Source organism: Vigna angularis, chromosome 1 (genome assembly GCF_016808095.1).
Source record: "Vigna angularis cultivar LongXiaoDou No.4 chromosome 1, ASM1680809v1, whole genome shotgun sequence".
Classification (NCBI taxonomy): Eukaryota; Viridiplantae; Streptophyta; class Magnoliopsida; order Fabales; family Fabaceae; genus Vigna; species Vigna angularis.
Genome location: NC_068970.1, coordinates 61,264,406 through 61,282,648, shown reverse-complemented (window position 1 = coordinate 61,282,648; position 18,243 = coordinate 61,264,406). Strand labels below are relative to the sequence as shown.

At 33.6% G+C, this 18,243-nt stretch overlaps 2 protein-coding genes across 2 annotated transcripts; both read left to right on the top strand.

Annotated features, from left to right (window-relative positions):
• Positions 1-5,891: 5,891 nt before the first annotated feature.
• Positions 5,892-13,575, top strand: LOC108347325 (glutamate--cysteine ligase, chloroplastic). The gene is made up of 15 exons (XM_017586492.2): positions 5,892-6,432; positions 7,341-7,491; positions 7,622-7,729; positions 7,976-8,068; positions 9,106-9,189; positions 9,324-9,392; positions 9,470-9,540; positions 9,626-9,694; positions 10,805-10,898; positions 11,041-11,130; positions 11,225-11,305; positions 12,090-12,182; positions 12,755-12,835; positions 12,913-12,982; positions 13,222-13,575. The coding sequence occupies exons 1-15, from the start codon at positions 6,149-6,151 to the stop codon at positions 13,308-13,310; spliced, it is 1,527 nt and encodes a 508-aa protein (XP_017441981.1). The 5' UTR covers positions 5,892-6,148; the 3' UTR covers positions 13,311-13,575.
• Positions 13,576-15,601: 2,026 nt separating this feature from the next.
• LOC108347324 (tubulin beta-1 chain) lies at positions 15,602-18,090 on the top strand. Its single transcript, XM_017586491.2, has 3 exons — positions 15,602-16,163; positions 16,614-16,883; positions 17,156-18,090. The coding sequence occupies exons 1-3, from the start codon at positions 15,770-15,772 to the stop codon at positions 17,830-17,832; spliced, it is 1,341 nt and encodes a 446-aa protein (XP_017441980.2). The 5' UTR covers positions 15,602-15,769; the 3' UTR covers positions 17,833-18,090.
• Positions 18,091-18,243: the final 153 nt, after the last annotated feature.

Genomic DNA, 18,243 nt, shown 5'->3' with positions numbered 1-18,243 from the left:
CTCACGAGATTTTCGTATTTGGTTAACTGTTTTTTCCATTTTTCCAACCGTGAGATAGAATACAGATGGCCTCAGAAAGTTTAGGCCACTTCAAGGTTTGGTCCAAGAAGTTTGTCACCTTCAACTAAGAATTATTGTAAGGAATGCAAATGAGGTTTTGTGTTATACCTAAAATGCCTAATAGGTTCCTCATCAGTGACTTAATTTTAAACTATTTTTCAACTGCGTTTTCGACTAAAATTTATAATGGCTACGGCTCTGCTTGTGGGGAATTGAAGTATACTAAGCCCAATATGTAAATCTTGACAGAGGGATATAAATGTTAGTCATAATGCAATATTTTGGAGGTAGGGGGATTGAGATTTTTTGACAAAGGGAACACACACTATTTCGAAAGTAGATGTGTTATTTTTTTATCAAAGGAATAGAATGCTTGAAGGGGGCCACCTTCATTTTGGTCTGTGGCTTGGACTTGTTGATACTAAAGTAGTAAAATTTCTAATGTATAATTTGAGTCCTTTAGCAAAATATGAACCCACTTTCTTTTAAGACACCAATTATTTATAAACCAGGTCACTATTACAATGAATGTGTTTCTTTCAAATGTAATGTGGTTTTCGATGTTCATGATTCGAAACTAACTTAGACACCTTTTGTTTTAGCACCTAAGTTAACTTTGAAAAAGATCGGGATGAGACTTTTGAAACTAATTTTAATATCTTTGTCAGGAAATACTTAATTTTCACTTAAAATCTAACAAAAATGTAGCAGGAGAATTGCGTAATTTATTTGTAATCCATTGATTGGGATATTTCTAGAGTTGGCATTTTGGTATTTCTAGAGTTGGTACAGTGATAGTGAGAATTTAAAGCAAAATGCAATAGTCAATTAATTATATTGAAATATAAATTATTTATGATTTTATTTTTAATGGACAATTATGGATTAAAAAAAGTTAAGAAGCAAGCTTTGTAATTTTACCCGATCTAATACAAATTGATTCAAACAAATGTGCTTTGAGATAATTTGTGTTACGGTGGGACTATGATAGATTTCGTGATCAGATATTCATTTTTAGAGAAAAAAAACCATCTTTATTTTCATATCCAAACTATCAAATTTTTGTTTCATCCTTATCGTGTAATAGATATATATTTGTACTCTTACCTGTTTTCGTTAATTATTTTTATAAAATAATAAAAAATTACGCATAATATTATTAAATATTCAATATCAAAAGTAAATATTTTAGTTTCTTCAATATAAATATTTTTATAAAAAATTATAATTATATACATTTTAATTTAAAATGTTAAATAAAATTGCATGAGAATTAAAACATTTATTAAATTTGCAAACGTTAATAAAACTTAGTTATGAAATTTAAAAATATTTTTTAAAAAGTATAAAAGGGAAAAAAAGTATTTAGATTAAAAAGTATTTTAAATGTTTCTTTACTTGAACTTTTAAATTCGAATGAAAATTTTTTTTTACACACTAATAAAAGTTATAATACATCACCCAAAGAATAAATATTAAACTAATAGTAATTGAAATTTAACATACATCTTTCATCTTTTGAACTTTAGATAATGATAAAAAATATTCATGACAATTATATTAAATTATTATATTATAGTAAATAAAATTTATTTATATAATTATACTGATAAAATTACACTTATGACAATTGTAACATCCCATTTAGTAGTAAAAAGTACTAAATAAAACATTATAAAATTGATAACTACTAAACATATACAATAGTAGTACCGTTATCCACCATCATAACCATAGTAATATAATATGTACACATCCAATGATAACTATAAGAGTTTATTAGAAAGAAAATACTCCCATACACAACAATTAGCTATTATGTCACTTCCTCTATGTCCATCGTAGATAAATAATCACTTGTCTTAACATTTGCTAACACCCTATAGTGATCATATAAAAAATATAGTGAAACACAAAAGAGTAAATGATAATCTAATGTGCACAAGATTTGACCTAAAACAATCACAATATATCAATTTATCAATTAAACATATATAACGTATCATAAATCAGTTATTCACACAAAGTATTATTAATATTAGACTCAATCATCTAGATGATGCATTTGATATAGGGCTTTAGTATAGGTGTGCACTTATAGCAGTATTTATGCTATCAAAATCATAAATCCACAAGTTATCATCCTACTACTTACAATGTTAGTCCATTTCACGCCCAGGACAAAAAGTTTAGGGTTAGGACCTCCTGCCATTCTTTCATCCACCCCATTTGTTTCTACGTTACTTGAATGATTGGTAGTATATCAAGATATCTCATTTCTGAAGAATAACCTTGTGGAACCTTCACACTACTTAAACACCAATAACCAACAAAAAATTTGTTTTTCTATTTTAGAAATAGTGTGACGGGTTAGGGGCAAGTAGGTGTGTCTTCTAATTGACTATGGATGTAACTCAAAATGAATGTTCATGTAAACCAAAATTTTTCATGCTTTTACTCTATCTTTTGTCTTTCCTTTTATGTCTAGTAAAGTCCTAATGACACTATCACTTATAATTTGTTCAACGTACATCACATATATACAATGTCACACGTCAAGTTTACACCAATATGGAAGATTAAAAAACGTTGATGGTTTCTTCCAAATGTTTTTTCTTAGTGGTCTTATTCTTCTTTAGTGTACATGACAAATCTTGATGAAGTCAGAGATGGTGGAGAAGTCATCATTGGCGATGAAGAAAGGAGAAATCGCACCGCTAGCTTGGGGTTTCAAAACACAGTCCATGAACAAAAGCATTGGTGAAAGAAGCGAAAGAAAATAACCCCAAGACATCCAAGCATCATGCATTTCCGTTAAATGAAAGAAAACTCACTTTGGTTGTGGTCGCATGAGTCACCCAAACTATTGGGAGGTATGAGATGGGAGAGTGAAGAAATAGTAAAAGAGAGATGCTCTCATACTGTTTTTTATTTTATTTTATAATCAACATATGTCATCAATGATTGTGGGGTCGAAGTCAATTAAGCCATTGGATGGGTCAAAATCTAAAAAGTACATGAAAATGATTTTCATGCTATATTTTTTAATATTTTAAAATATCATTAGATGTCGATCATTCGATCATGTAACGTCTAATAAGACATAATGTTGATTCCCATAAATATAACGTTTAAAGAATACATAAAAGAAAATAATTTTTTTATTATTTTAAATATCATTAGACGTCTACTTCCAATAATAACATTTAATAAATATGACATTTAAAAGATATAAAGAAAAATATTTTTAATTACAAACTTTTTGTTATTTTAAATATCATTACATGTTAATCTCTAATAAACTCACATCTAATTTAAATATGACATCGATCCTTCCATAATCCAACATCAAGCTCTTTCTTATAAAGAAAACCATCAATCACTTTTAGCATTGACTCTTTTTTTTTTTCTAAACTGACATTTTTTTAATATAAACGTTATAAGTGCATTCTATATTAATGACTATCCGCATTCAATACAGTGCAAAAATCAAGAATTCGTGTTACCTATATAACTTCTTAAATACTAAAAGCACATAAATCATATCATTCATAAACCACTTTAATTAAAGAAAATCTAAAAGTTGTGCTTAACACATGCTTAAACTAATAACAGTCACGCTTCTTTCATACTTTGTCATCATCACCAAAGTTGACCGAGAATTATAATTTCTATGCAAATTTAACTCTAATCTTAAAGTCATTTTTATTAAACAGGACTTATTCTGAACAAATTCCTGCTTCATGAACACAACTTATTAATTTAAATGTCCATTCTCATAATTTGAAAATAAATTTTGACCGCTTTGATAATTTCTCCCTCACGTGTGTCCAAGATGAATGGTTAAAAGTCATTAACTTCGAACCTAGCCAAATGCTTTTCCAGTCAACTCAAGTTATCGGTTATAGTGCATGGACATGTGCATGAACTTTGGAATTAGTGCTCAAACATAATAATTATTTTTAGGTCAAATATTATTTGTAGTTTTAAACTTTGTTTGTTTTCAGTTTTAATACAATCAACAATCTCAATTTAACCATTTTCAATTTCAATAAATTATTACACTATTACTGAAAAACACGTTCAAAACAGATTGATAAAAACAACTGGCGTGTTTTTAATATTTGAATTAAACCGAAAAAAAAATTCTAAATGAAAAACATATGCAAGTAAAACAACTCTGTTAACCTATTAATTAAAATAAACTGTAAAATAATAATATTATATTATGATTTTTAAAATTTAGTAGTTAAAAAAGTTAAAAATAACACTTAGTCTTAATTTTATTATATTCTTTCATAGCACCCCCTAATGATGATTATATGAAAGTGGGAAATGAGATTCACCCAAGAAAAGCAATTAGACTATTTAAAATGACAATGATTCTGGGTACTCAAAATGTCACAATTTTTGCTTGCGTGTGTGCACACGTAAAAAACCATTCTATTTTTCTATATTCTATATTGTTGACTTTAAATGATTAAGAACTAACCAATATTGTTTTGTCCACCATACTCTATTAATAGGATCAAGATAACAATTTCTGAAAAAAAAAAACACATATCTTACACTATTTTTTGCTTTTCTTTACTTAAAAAAATCCCATACTATAACTTAAAGCCATAATATTTTAATTATATTTATTTTTTAACTTGAAATTTTAATACATATTATTATATTATTAAAGGAGTTATCAAATGAGTATATATTTGAGAATTTAATATATATTTAAGAATATGACACTTGAGATAGATAACTTATCACTATTCATTCTTTATATACATTTAACAGATTAATTCCATTACTTTAGTATAATGGGAAAGAAATAACAATGTTATTTTTTTTAATAATTCATTTTTTAAATTATATCGATTTTGATAATTTTAAAATATACTATTTTTTTTCAATCAGACATAAAAATTAAAAAATTATAACTAAAATAATGTTCAAATTTTTATTTATTTCCAGAGACTATTTTTTTCAATTAGAAAAAAAGCCAAAAATACTCAAAATTTCAAACTCTTGGAATATAACTAAATCCCTCTCTGTATTATATAATAACACGAAATAATTGCAAGTATATAAAAAAAAAGTATGTACGAATTTAGAAAAAGACCATGAGATATTATGTAGGTGCCATGATCACCAAATTTAACTACATTTTCCTTTTCTATTATAAAGCAACTGATATTTATATTAAAATTATACCATAAAAGGCTAAACAAATCTTCTTCCCAATTTGCACCAATTAAGTTTTTTTTTTTCAATCACTATTATTATTTTTAAACGGGGGATTATAATCTACTTACTCACGAATAATATCGATAACTTGTTTAAAGAAAACCCTAATATTGTAACTGTTTTGAATACCTTGCAAGTAAAAAAGGGATATATATATATATATATATATATATATGTTTAAATGGAGAGAATAAGAATGATGTGGCATTCATGGAAGAGATTGTGCTTCACTACTTTATTGTCTAAATCATTATACCATGCTCAAGCCTCGTGACCCTTTTGCTCACTCACAACAATTCGAATCATAGAATAAACTTTATAACTATATATATTATTTATATAATTATAATAGTACTACTTTCTTGTCTTATGCTCCCTAAAACAAATATTTCCTCGTAATTCACCTCTAAATTTCCGCCCATTACTTTTTTTTACATAATATAATAATTTGATTATCTTAAATTACTGTAGTTTGATTTTATTTAAAAACGGAGAAATAGTTTATGTTTTAAATATTTGAATAATATTGTTTGGAAGAATAATGTTATTTTAGAGAGTATAGTGCGTAATGCATATTAAGTAGTGGAGAGTGGTGGTGTGGTGGTAATATATTGCTTCCATTTTGATTCGAAGAGAGAAATAGAAGAGATAGCTACGAAGCTAAGCTTCTCCAAGCTGTGACCCACCGACTGTACCAGAGAAACACCTTCCTCCACTCTCTCTTCTCTTCTTCTTTCTTTCTTCCACTGCTAACAGTCAATTCCTCAACCCTAATAACCGTTTTCCTCGCTCTTCTCTCTCCCGATTTCTAACATTCCTCCGCCTTTCGCTCCTTCCGGCCACCGCCATGGCAGTCGTTTCGCGAACTACCACCACCTACTCCTACAGCCACTTATCCCGACGACACTTCGATAGGGAAACCAAAGCCTCTGCTGCCAACACTTTGTCATGCTCTGCCTGGGTTTCTGCTAAGAAGCCTTCTCCGACGCAGAGGATTGCCACACGTGGGGGAAGAGTGATTGTTGCTGCTAGCCCTCCCACTGAAGATGCCGTGGTTGTCACGGACCCACTCACCAAGCAGGATCTTGTGGACTATCTTGCCTCGGGTTGCAAGCCCAGGGAAAAATGGAGGTGTCCTTTTCTTGTTTTGCCATTCGGCCTTTCTTTAACACGTGTTTTGCTACATGATTGTTTTGTTTTGACGTGCTTCTTTCTCTTTTCTTGTTTGGTTTAAGAGTATTAATCATGCTCCTTTTCATATCACTTTTTTTTTACTTTCCACATGGTCCACGCATTAAAGCTAACAACCAAGAACTAATTTGTGTCTGGCCACCCCAGCATTATTCTAACATGCAAAAAATTCAGCACTTCGGTAATGGATTCTGTTGTAGTAGAATTGAGATGATTATTAATTAGACTCCTTTGTAAGCTGATACAACTGCGCTGACTTGGTTTATGGTTCTAATGTAGTAAGTCTTGTTTTTTGGTCCTGGTTTCATTTTCTATTTCAGCAACAATGTGACTATTGCTGGTCCCCCGATAGAATACGGGTTACAAAGTAGAGAATGTTAAGTATCTGTGACCGTAATTGCAACTGTAACACGGAGGTTTTTGCGGTCCAGCTACTGCCATTGCCTCTGACAACTTCCACATTTGTCTGTAATTATCTGCAATATCAAGGATCACCACAAAACTGCAACAATAACCACAATCGCAATCACAACTATCATTTTAAACCCTTGGTTTTGACACTTATAAATGAAAGAAAAATAAAAATAAAAATGCTTCAATTGCTGGAGCAGTCATCCACACTGGACCAATGCTCAAATAGTTAGAGGAAAAACATTTTCCCCTGGTCTCGTGTTTGTTTATTACGAGGAGACCTTTATCTTTATATTTTCTTTTCTTGTTTGTGATTTTAGTTAAGTTTATATAGAACCTCACTAATTTTCTTGAAGGTTTAAAATTTGAGGTGTCTGTGATGTTGATGACTACTTTGTATGTCTATAAGTGGTTAATTCCTTCATCTTGTCTAGCAGAATAGGTACTGAACACGAGAAGTTTGGTTTTGAGTTTGGAAGTTTGCGTCCTATGAAGTATGAGCAAATAGCAGAATTATTGAATGGAATCGCTGAGAGATTTGACTGGGATAAAATAATGGAAGGTGATAAAATTATTGGACTCAAACAGGTTAGTTAAATTTTGAATGAACAAGAATGTCAAACATTTCTTGGGCAATTACAGTTTAATTCATTTGTTTAAATTGCATGCATTGTTACAGTTGAAGATTTGAAGTTTTTTTGTGCTTTATGTGAACCAGGGAAAGCAGAGCATATCATTGGAGCCCGGTGGTCAGTTTGAACTTAGTGGAGCCCCCCTTGAAACCTTGCACCAGACTTGTGCTGAAGTTAATTCCCACCTTTATCAGGTAGGCCACATGTTCTTGTTAGGGAGATCTGTTGTTTTGCTGTTAGCAAAATAAATGTGTGATTTTCTGTGGAATCATGATTTTTTTTGGATAAATATGTATACCATTGTGGGTGTGGTCTTTTATCTTTTTAAGTTGTGATAGCTAAATTTAATGCTAGTTTTGTGTGTTTGATCTTTCTGTTATCTGATGAGTGGTCCTATTTCTTTCAGATCTGTAATTATTTCCATATACTTGTGTTTATAGGTTAAAGCTGTAGCTGAGGAAATGGGAATTGGATTTTTGGGAATTGGTTTCCAGCCAAAGTGGGGAATCAAAGACATACCTGTAATGCCAAAGGTAGTACTTTTCTTTCAACCCCAATTTAAATTTCTTGAAATGTTGAACAGATACTAATATCTCAGCATAAAAATCTTCCTCAGATGTCACTTCCTGACTGCATCAGTTATTACTTAGCCAAGCTAATAAAATAATGATGTCATCCTATGTTACACAAATACTTCAGTTTGTGTCACGTATGAGTATTCAGTCCTCTAGGATACTTGACCAATACTTTTATGATGACAATAATTTATAATTTTTTGTGTCAATGTCTAATAAATGTGATTTTAAGTTGGATGTGAACAATGCAATTGTATATTTATCAAGTTTTAGGAATTTTTATACATTTTTCAATGTGTATATATATCGTATCATGTTATTTTCAGAATGAGTGTATTGCCATATCGGACATGTATTGTCTGATACACATATGTATCAGTGCATCATAGACACCATCTCATTTTAGTTGTCTTTTCATCAATTTGGTTGGGTTTCCTGATTTCAGGTTACATAGCTGTCAAATTTCAGTCATACCTATTCACTATCTATCATAGTTGTTAAATAACAGTTATGATAGGGCCTTAAAGGAATTATGGGAAGTTTTGTTGCCCCCTGCCACTTGCCTCCTGCTTTGTGCTGCTTTCTGCCATTTCACATTTTGTGGCTTTCATAATGGATTTGGACCTTTTTTAGGCAAATTGTTTTAAAACCTTTCTTCATTCTTCTGCTTGCGTGGGCCAATTGTAGCCCTTCTCCCTGTACCATCAGCTGCCAGTTCCAACTCTGATGACCCAAACTGTGGCAACCACCATAGTTAAAGCTCTTCTTTCCATTTTGTTTTAATTTCTTATCTCTCACTCTTGTATTTCGTCTCTGTGCTAAATCTTGTTTTTCAATGTTCTATCAATTGTCCCTGTTGGTGGTTTTTTTATTTTATTTGTTATATGCGAAGTTCTGTCAGCGGGTCCTATTCTTTGTTTTAACTGAAAATGAGACAGTTTATTCTTGACCTTTGGTTGTTCAATCACCTGCTTTCTGACTATGTGTTGCCACAGGGAAGATATGATATTATGAGGAATTACATGCCTAAAGTTGGTTCTCTGGGGCTTGACATGATGTTCAGGACATGCACTGTACAGGTATATATGTGATGATTTTCAAGCTTGCTTTTAACAAAGTCATCCTAATTTAAATTTGTTAAAACAGTATCTTTTGACACAATGTAAGCTGCTCTGATGCTGGATAGTAATTTTTTTTTGTTTTAATTTTATAGGTCAATCTGGACTTTAGTTCAGAAGCAGACATGATCAGGAAATTTCGTGCTGGCCTTGCTCTACAGCCTGTAAGTAATGTTCACATTTTTTTGTTAGGGAATTTGGTCAGTGCAGTGTGGTGTAGTCAGTGTTATCTTTATGACAGATAGCAACGGCTCTTTTTGCGAATTCACCTTTTAAAGAGGGAAAGCCAAATGGTTTTGTCAGCATGAGAAGGTACATAGAAGTTTTCATGCAGTCATTTCCTTTCACACTCTGCCTTGTAAAGGTACCTTAACCATTTGTCATATGATCGGAACAGCCATATTTGGACCGATACTGACAAGGACCGCACAGGCATGCTGCCTTTTGTCTTTGATGATTCTTTTGGGTAAGATATTTTCCAAACCTTTCTGAGTCCTGGCTTCATTTAATACTTTGATGTTATAAGAAGCATTGAAAAGAGAACTTTTTATCTTTTTGCTGATTTTCTTATCCTTCTTATTGGCTTCCAAAATACATCATGTATTGGGAAATATACCCGTAGGGCATTTAAACTTTTGAGATATAAGATTCCGATCCCTAAAACTATTTTTTACCAGATATTAAAGGAGAGTTCGGGTGTGATGAAATTGAGGGTCACTGTTCTACTTAAGTAGGATACTGTGAATTTTTAACACTTTTGCCTCTGAAGTTCTTCTGGTACCGTGATAGGTTTGGTACCATTTACAAAAGAAGGAAAAGATAAGATAGTTAGTACAGCTGTAATTAAATTGCTGTAACAGACTCTAATATAGTTCTATCATACCATTATATCCACACCGTCCAACTCATTCCTTGATGATTTTCTTCTATGACCTTTTTTTAACTTAGGGTTTGGCCGAAATTCAAGGGGTTAAAAAACTGAATGATGTACTTAAATACAAAATTCAAGGACTACTGTTTTTTTTTTCTTATAAGAAAAAGGACTACCATGATGACTACATCAAGACTGAAGAATATGAAGAAAAAACTCAGTATGCATAGAGCATAATTTGTTGTTTTAGTGATGTTTGCTGAATTTACATGGGTATTTTGAGTAAGATAGAACAGAACATTTCATAGAGAATTTAGAGATCAGAATTTCTTTATTATTCAAAACAATGCAGTATACAGTTTCTCGGTATCTTCGGTATCTATATACTCTTGATAGACTATTGGAGATGTATTCTAGGCTATAATTAATTTAGTGCCACTCCCTAGGCACCAATACCCATGAATAATAAATGCATATATCATTTGATTCTGGACCATACTATTCTTTAAGTGCATTAACTATTAACATATCCAACAATGCTGGATTTATCATGATAGTTATTTTCTGTAATATTTATTTGAACTACGATAATTATTGTATTACGTAATCTCATCTAACGTTCTGAATTACTTTTTCTTACAATTTTATCAATTGCATTTCCTGTGATGATTTGGTTAATTTTTTTCTCCTATTTTTTGATTGCAGGTTTGAGCAGTATGTTGATTATGCTCTTGATGTTCCTATGTATTTTGTCTACCGGAAACACAGATATATTGATTGTACTGGAAAGACCTTCAGGGTTCCCATCTATCCTTACTGTTATTGTAATTTAAGGCTATTTATTGTAGATATGCCATTCTTTGTCGCAGAACACGCTTTCCTTAACCACAGTGCATGTAATCTTGAATTTTCAATGTAAAGAATTGATTTTTTAATTGCAGGACTTCTTGGATGGAAGACTTCCTTGTATTCCTGGGGAATTACCAACTCTCAATGATTGGGAAAATCACTTGACAACTATATTTCCTGAGGTTAGATTTTGTAGGTTTGACAATATAATATTTCTTTGCAATGGATTTGCGGTATTTTCCTAGTTGCGTTATTATAAATCATTTTTCTTTCCAGGTCAGGCTGAAGAGGTATTTGGAGATGAGAGGTGCTGATGGAGGCCCTTGGAGAAGGTTATGTGCATTACCAGCACTTTGGGTGAGTGGCCTTTTTCTTAGCTGTCAATTATGTTTGTAGTCACTTGGCCTTTGACATTTGGAAGTTCATTGCATTATTTGTCCAGCACTCACCATAAAAAATGATGTCACTGAGTGTAGATGCTAGCATGTTGAAGTTCGAGCTGTAACTTAGCATTTAGCTTATTCATGGAGGTGCTATGTGTGCAACAATTTAACGTTTATTGTCTTCAAAAGGCAAAATGGAATAATGCTTTTAATAATACATTTTTGGAATTTCTGTGGAGGAAGTCACAGATGGCGAATTACTTATTGTTAGTGCTATCTTATTTGAGGTATTATCTGCTTTTGAAGCTTAGACATGACTTTGTCATGATTTTCTTCGTAAGTTAAGGGAGTAGGTAGTGTATATTATAAACTATAATTGGCTTTCATAGGTAACTTGTTCCAGTATGTCCAGAAGCCCTACATTGGTATTAGAGTCTATGGTATACACGTTAAAAGGGCCAGTGACCATGTTATATATGTATCAAGGCCAATAATACTGGATTTGAGGAAGTGTATTGGGAAAAACCCAAATCCCACATAATCTATCTATAGTGTTAAAATGCAGTATATAAAAAAAGGGAACCGTTCTCATCTTACACCTTACAAATCAATTTTGTAGGGATAAATTATACCTAAACCCACTTTCTAAGATATTTTTAGTTGCTCAAATTTTTGCTTGCATGCTCTTCACCTAACATAATGAACTGCTTCAATAAAATATTTAGTGACAAGCTGACTGTAATTTTTCTGATTGTCAGGTAGGGTTATTGTACGATGATGCTTCTCTACAAAGTGTTTTAGATTTGACAGCTGATTGGACCCCAGAAGAAAGACTGATGTTAAGGAATAAGGTAGCATCCTTTATACCACTATTTTCTATTTTCATTTGTATTGCTATTATCCAACCCGGATGCCCAAGTTGTTAAGTTCAGTCTCAGAAATATTTTATTAATCTCCGACATGTTCTCTCATGCACAATATCTCTGGGATGGAAGCGTGGACTAACCCTTGTGCTGAAATATATTTAGAAGTAGGGGATAAGTGAGAACCGAAATCTTGTCTTGATCATTTGATCAAAGTGGCCTTGGATCCTTGCCTAGTTATTTTATGAGAGGTGCGACCGGAAAGTTGCATAAAAAAGGGAGCTGTTTTACTTGTTGCAAATTCTATTGAATTTCAGAGAACTAAATGTCACTCAGAACCTAGTTTCTTCTCTGATTTATGTCTCCTCCCCTCTCACACACATGCACACTAACACACGGGTATACCTCAATGCCTAGAGATTTTCTTCTAATTTCTTCACGAGGATTGATATATATGTCAACCCAGGGGTCAGCGAATGATTCTTACTATTGTACAGTTTATATTTCAGCAATGACTATTTTCGTACTATGTCTATACTAACCACTTGAGTCTATGGCAGGTTCCCGTAACTGGTCTAAAAACACCATTCCGAGATGGTTTGCTGAAGCATGTTGCGGAAGATGTTCTACAGTTGGCAAAGGTAAAAGCCTAAAAGGTGTCATTATTTGTGTTATTGCTGTTGTTTTCAATGTTGCTAAGGACATTTGGCCTCCACAGGATGGCTTGGAGAGAAGAGGCTTCAAGGAATCGGGATTTTTGAATGAGGTAGCCGAGGTGGTTAGAACAGGTAATGTTTAATTTATAGGGTATATAATACTGTAATTATGCAAGTTTAAGCCAATTTTAAGAGCGCTTTTTTCATATACAGACCCGAGTTTTATTTCTACATCTTGAAATAGAATTTCTTTGCATAGACCACTGCATCGTGAAATAGATTATCTTTACTATGCCATCATTGTTTTTTGTTTTCATGAAAGGTTTTCTCTGTTTTACTTGGTTTTTGAGTAATGATCTTTGTATTGGCAGGCGTCACTCCAGCTGAGAGGCTTTTGGAATTGTATCATGGAAAGTGGGAGCAATCCGTAGATCATGTGTTTGAGGAATTGCTTTATTAAAGGTGCATTATCTTCCAAATGTCAGTGGAAGATTAATTGTGTAATCTTTTGGTTATAGTCCTGGCTATCTCATTTGAGCTCTCCATTTAGATATAGGAAATAATGTATTTGTAATTTTTGCCATGAGGCTTCTCATATACCTTTCTTGGAAACACGATCTGATCTCGCTGACATTTAATTTATGTCACGCATTTGAAAATCCATCAGCATAGTCATCATTTTAACAAGAACATCAATAGATCAAATGTTTGTGGTAGATATTCAATAACCTTTATTTCTAGACTATGACTCATTCAGTTACTATCTTTTTAAGTTATTTGGTCACTATTTTCCATCATTGTTTAAACGTTCACTAATCTATGCTCCATTTGAAAGATATATCTCAACCAACCAAAATACTAACTCCATGTTTTTTTGTGACAAGTGATTACAAGTCATCGGCCATGTTGCATGCTCTTGCGTAAGTAGTTCTTACTTCTAAATCATGATACCTATCATGAACAGTTGTTTAGCAATTAACATGGAACACTACAGAATAGCCTTCTGAATGTGAACGTGAATATCTTGAAACTCAACTAGTTGGAGAATGAGGGGACTGGGTAGAGGTGGGTGATTGCTGTGGATAGAACATTCTATCTGTCATCTGAAGCCTGATTTCATTTAATCAGAATTGATGGGCTACCTTATTAGCTCAATCCACTCACTTGAAAACCATATATTCAACAGCATAACTCTATCTCTTTAAACCTCCTCTAATGCCACTGTTCTTGAATTTGATTTATTTTTACACAATATAACACCCTGATGAAAATTATACTATATTCATTTTCTTTCGTTTAGTCATCAATGAAAAATGGATCATTCCTATTACAAGTTTTTTTTTAAAAGCAAGATTTTGAAGATTAATTAGAAGTGAACATTATTTTTTATCTTATCTTTTTTTTTATTTATCATCAATTTAAATGTGAAAACAATGATTACAAAAAGATTGTTTTGCATATTTGATTATAACAAAAAATGATTAAGTCAACAATTGTTTATTAAATTACTCTTCAGAAATAATTCAGTCTACAAACTCATAGTATGTCGCAATCAACAGATAATGCAACCACCAGATATTGGCTGAATTAGCAACCACCTTAAATCCTGTGTATGGTAGCTGTATGAGATGATATCATACATTCACAATCATTCCTATCACATTTCTTTCTCTCTTGTTTTATTAAATTACGGATCAAAATTTTCTACGCAGTAGTAAATTTAATATAAACTGGAATACAAGTAGCACGTATGAAGACACAGATTTTTAATACACAAAATACGCATACTTTTATCTTATCTTATTATTATTAAATGCTCAAATTAACGTAATTAATGTTATCGATTACAATTCTCATTTACAGTTTCTAATTGGGAAAAGAAAGGTAAACAATCTCTCCACCAGCTTGTGTTATTCCATGAATAAAGATGACAGTGAATGGAAAATGCTGATTATTATTTATAATAGGAATTGGGTTTTCCAGACCAATACCTAACTATTCTCTGTCAACATGCTTAGGTATTTATATGAACATACACCTTTTAATTTTTTTAGTGGATAACCGACAAGAGAACTTAAACCCTAATAAAAAAGCTTGAAAACAAGAAGTAAAACTTCCAAATTATTACATGGTCCGAAGTCATGATTTCAACGACATTTTACTCAACAATTTCTCTTAATTAGTTCTAACAGATATGGGGGAGAAAAATGATAGAAAGAGATGGCATTTCTTCCCCCCAATAACATTTATTAACATGTCTAAAAGAAATATTAAAAATCAATAACATGTTACATAAGAATAGAGATGAATGGAGGCTACAACATACTTGATCGTATTTCATGATGACAAGACTACAACAAACCTAAAAGTTCAGAGAATATGTATGTAGCAAACTGTTTGGAAAAAAAATATACATTAATGAGTCTAAGTCCAGATAGAGAGGACAAAATTAAATATTATATATAATATCTCCTTTTAATGAAGGTCTGAGTGAGAAAGGAGGTGAAAAGAAGTAGTGAAATGAGAGAGTAAAAGCATGGTAAGCAAAGAAGGAATGGAGAATTATTGGAAGTAGTAATTGACAGATGGGATATCAAGTGGTAGGAAGGAGTGATGATTCAGATATTTTGCTTAGCTAGCATGAGGCCATAATAGCACAACAATCATGCAATGCAAGTTCTTGTCCCTTTCCACGTCCAGCTCATTACACTACTTGGAGTAAGACACAGCCCCTTCCCAACAAACCCACATGAACCTATTAATTCAACTTCCATTCATTTTTATTTTCATGTTGACACTAAGAAATTCAAGTACCATTTTTATAAATCTTATCATCCCCTTTTGCCTTGTCCCTACAAAAGGACCAGCCCCTCTTCCTCTTCCCTTCTCAACTTCTGCTGCATCACTACCCTCTTCAATATGAGAGAAATCCTCCATGTTCAAGCTGGCCAATGTGGCAACCAAATCGGAGGCAAGTTTTGGGAGGTGATGTGTGATGAACATGGCATAGATGCCACTGGAAATTACATAGGGGACTCTCATCTTCAACTTGAGAGGGTTAACGTCTACTACAATGAAGCAAGTGGAGGACGCTATGTTCCTCGAGCCGTGCTTATGGACCTTGAACCGGGCACCATGGACAGCTTGCGATCTGGTCCTTATGGGAAAATTTTCAGGCCTGATAACTTTGTCTTTGGTCAAAACGGAGCTGGAAACAACTGGGCCAAGGGGCATTACACTGAGGGAGCAGAGCTTATTGATTCTGTTCTTGATGTTGTTCGTAAAGAAGCTGAGAACTGTGACTGCTTGCAGGGTACTACTTCCTTAGCTGATTCAAGTTCTTAGTAAATTGATAAATTGTATGTTCATTCCTTCATGCATGTCCTTTATCACTGACAAACTCTAGATTCAGATCTTTGCACAATTTTCATGTTTATCATACTAGAATCACAGCTTCACCTTAGGAACATGTTTTATTACTGGGATTACAAAAGAAATTTTTAATTCTGGTTTAAAGATAGCACTAGAATCTCCTAAATTGGAAATTGTGTACTTTTACTCTTTGAGTGTGTTTTGATCTGTCCCACAATCAAAATCAGACTTTTAGTTGACAACGTATTCTTAAATGCAATGTTCACATTTATGAAACTCTAATTCTGATAGAAAAAAAAGGGTTTTCATACAAGTTTTGTACCTTTTGAAAGTGTGGATTTGTTTATGGTTTTATGTATATGAAAAATTGTTTGTTTGATGATATTGGCAGGGTTTCAAATTTGTCACTCACTGGGAGGTGGAACTGGGTCTGGAATGGGTACTTTACTGATCTCAAAGATCAGAGAAGAGTATCCAGATAGGATGATGTTGACATTCTCAGTGTTCCCTTCTCCTAAGGTCTCTGACACAGTGGTTGAACCCTACAATGCCACTCTCTCTGTTCACCAACTGGTTGAGAATGCAGATGAATGCATGGTCCTTGACAATGAAGCACTCTATGATATCTGTTTCCGAACACTAAAGCTCACAAATCCAAGTTGTAAGTGTGATCATCACCCTAATCCCACTCTTTTAACACATTTCTAATCATCATTTATTAACTCCAATAAAGTAAAATTCACCTTAATGAATAATGAAAACGCCAGAGCATGTCTTGTGTTGGAGCAGAGCACTTCAAAATTAGCAATCTCATCCTGAGATTAATTTGGATTAGCTTAAAAAAAAAACATTTTCATTATCAGTGATGTTTTCTTAGCTTCTCTTCAATGCGTGTGTTTATGTTGGTGAAATGACATGAATGAATGCATGCAGTTGGTGATCTGAACCATTTGATCTCAACAACAATGAGCGGAGTAACGTGCTGCCTCCGCTTCCCCGGCCAACTCAACTCCGACCTCCGGAAGCTGGCCGTGAACCTCATCCCCTTCCCGCGGCTCCACTTCTTCATGGTGGGTTTCGCGCCGCTAACCTCCCGCGGCTCCCAGCAGTACCGCTCCCTCACGATCCCGGAGCTGACCCAGCAGATGTGGGACGCGCGCAACATGATGTGCGCCGCCGACCCTCGGCACGGCCGCTACCTGACGGCGTCGGCGATGTTCCGTGGGAAGATGAGCACGAAGGAGGTGGACCAGCAGATGATAAACGTGCAGAACAAGAACTCGTCGTACTTCGTGGAGTGGATTCCCAACAACGTGAAGTCGAGCGTGTGCGACATTCCCCCCACCGGCCTCTCCATGTCCTCCACCTTCATGGGCAACTCCACCTCCATCCAGGAGATGTTCCGGCGCGTCTCCGATCAGTTCACCGTCATGTTCAAGAGAAAGGCTTTCTTGCATTGGTACACCGCGGAGGGCATGGACGAGATGGAGTTCACTGAGGCTGAGAGCAACATGAACGACTTGGTGGCTGAGTACCAGCAGTATCAAGACGCTGCCGCCATGGAAGAGGGAGAGGTTGACGAGGACGAAGAAGATGACCTGGCTGCATGAGAATGACATCATCTGCGAGAAACACATGTAACACTGTTTCACATGGGACTAGTCGAAAACTACGTGTGATGCCAACTATCTAATAATTTCTCTTCCTTATTCATGTAATGAAATTCATGTGTGAAGACTCTTTGTATATGGAAGGGAAGGGTGTGTTACATATTTGTATAGTTATTATGGTTTGATTATTTGCAATTTGAGGATTTTGCTTTGCTGTTTTTGTTTCTCATTGCTTTTAATTGTTCTGGGTTTTGTTTTTCTTGTTTGTTGTCAATGTTAATGCTTTCACATAGTTTTTGTTTTCTATTTTATTCTCCTCCTCACCTTTTCTATCATCTCCATGCCAATAATTGATGTGCCAGTTGTATTACACGTGGAAAAAGTCTCCTTAAGGTTTTTCAAGTTCATGCT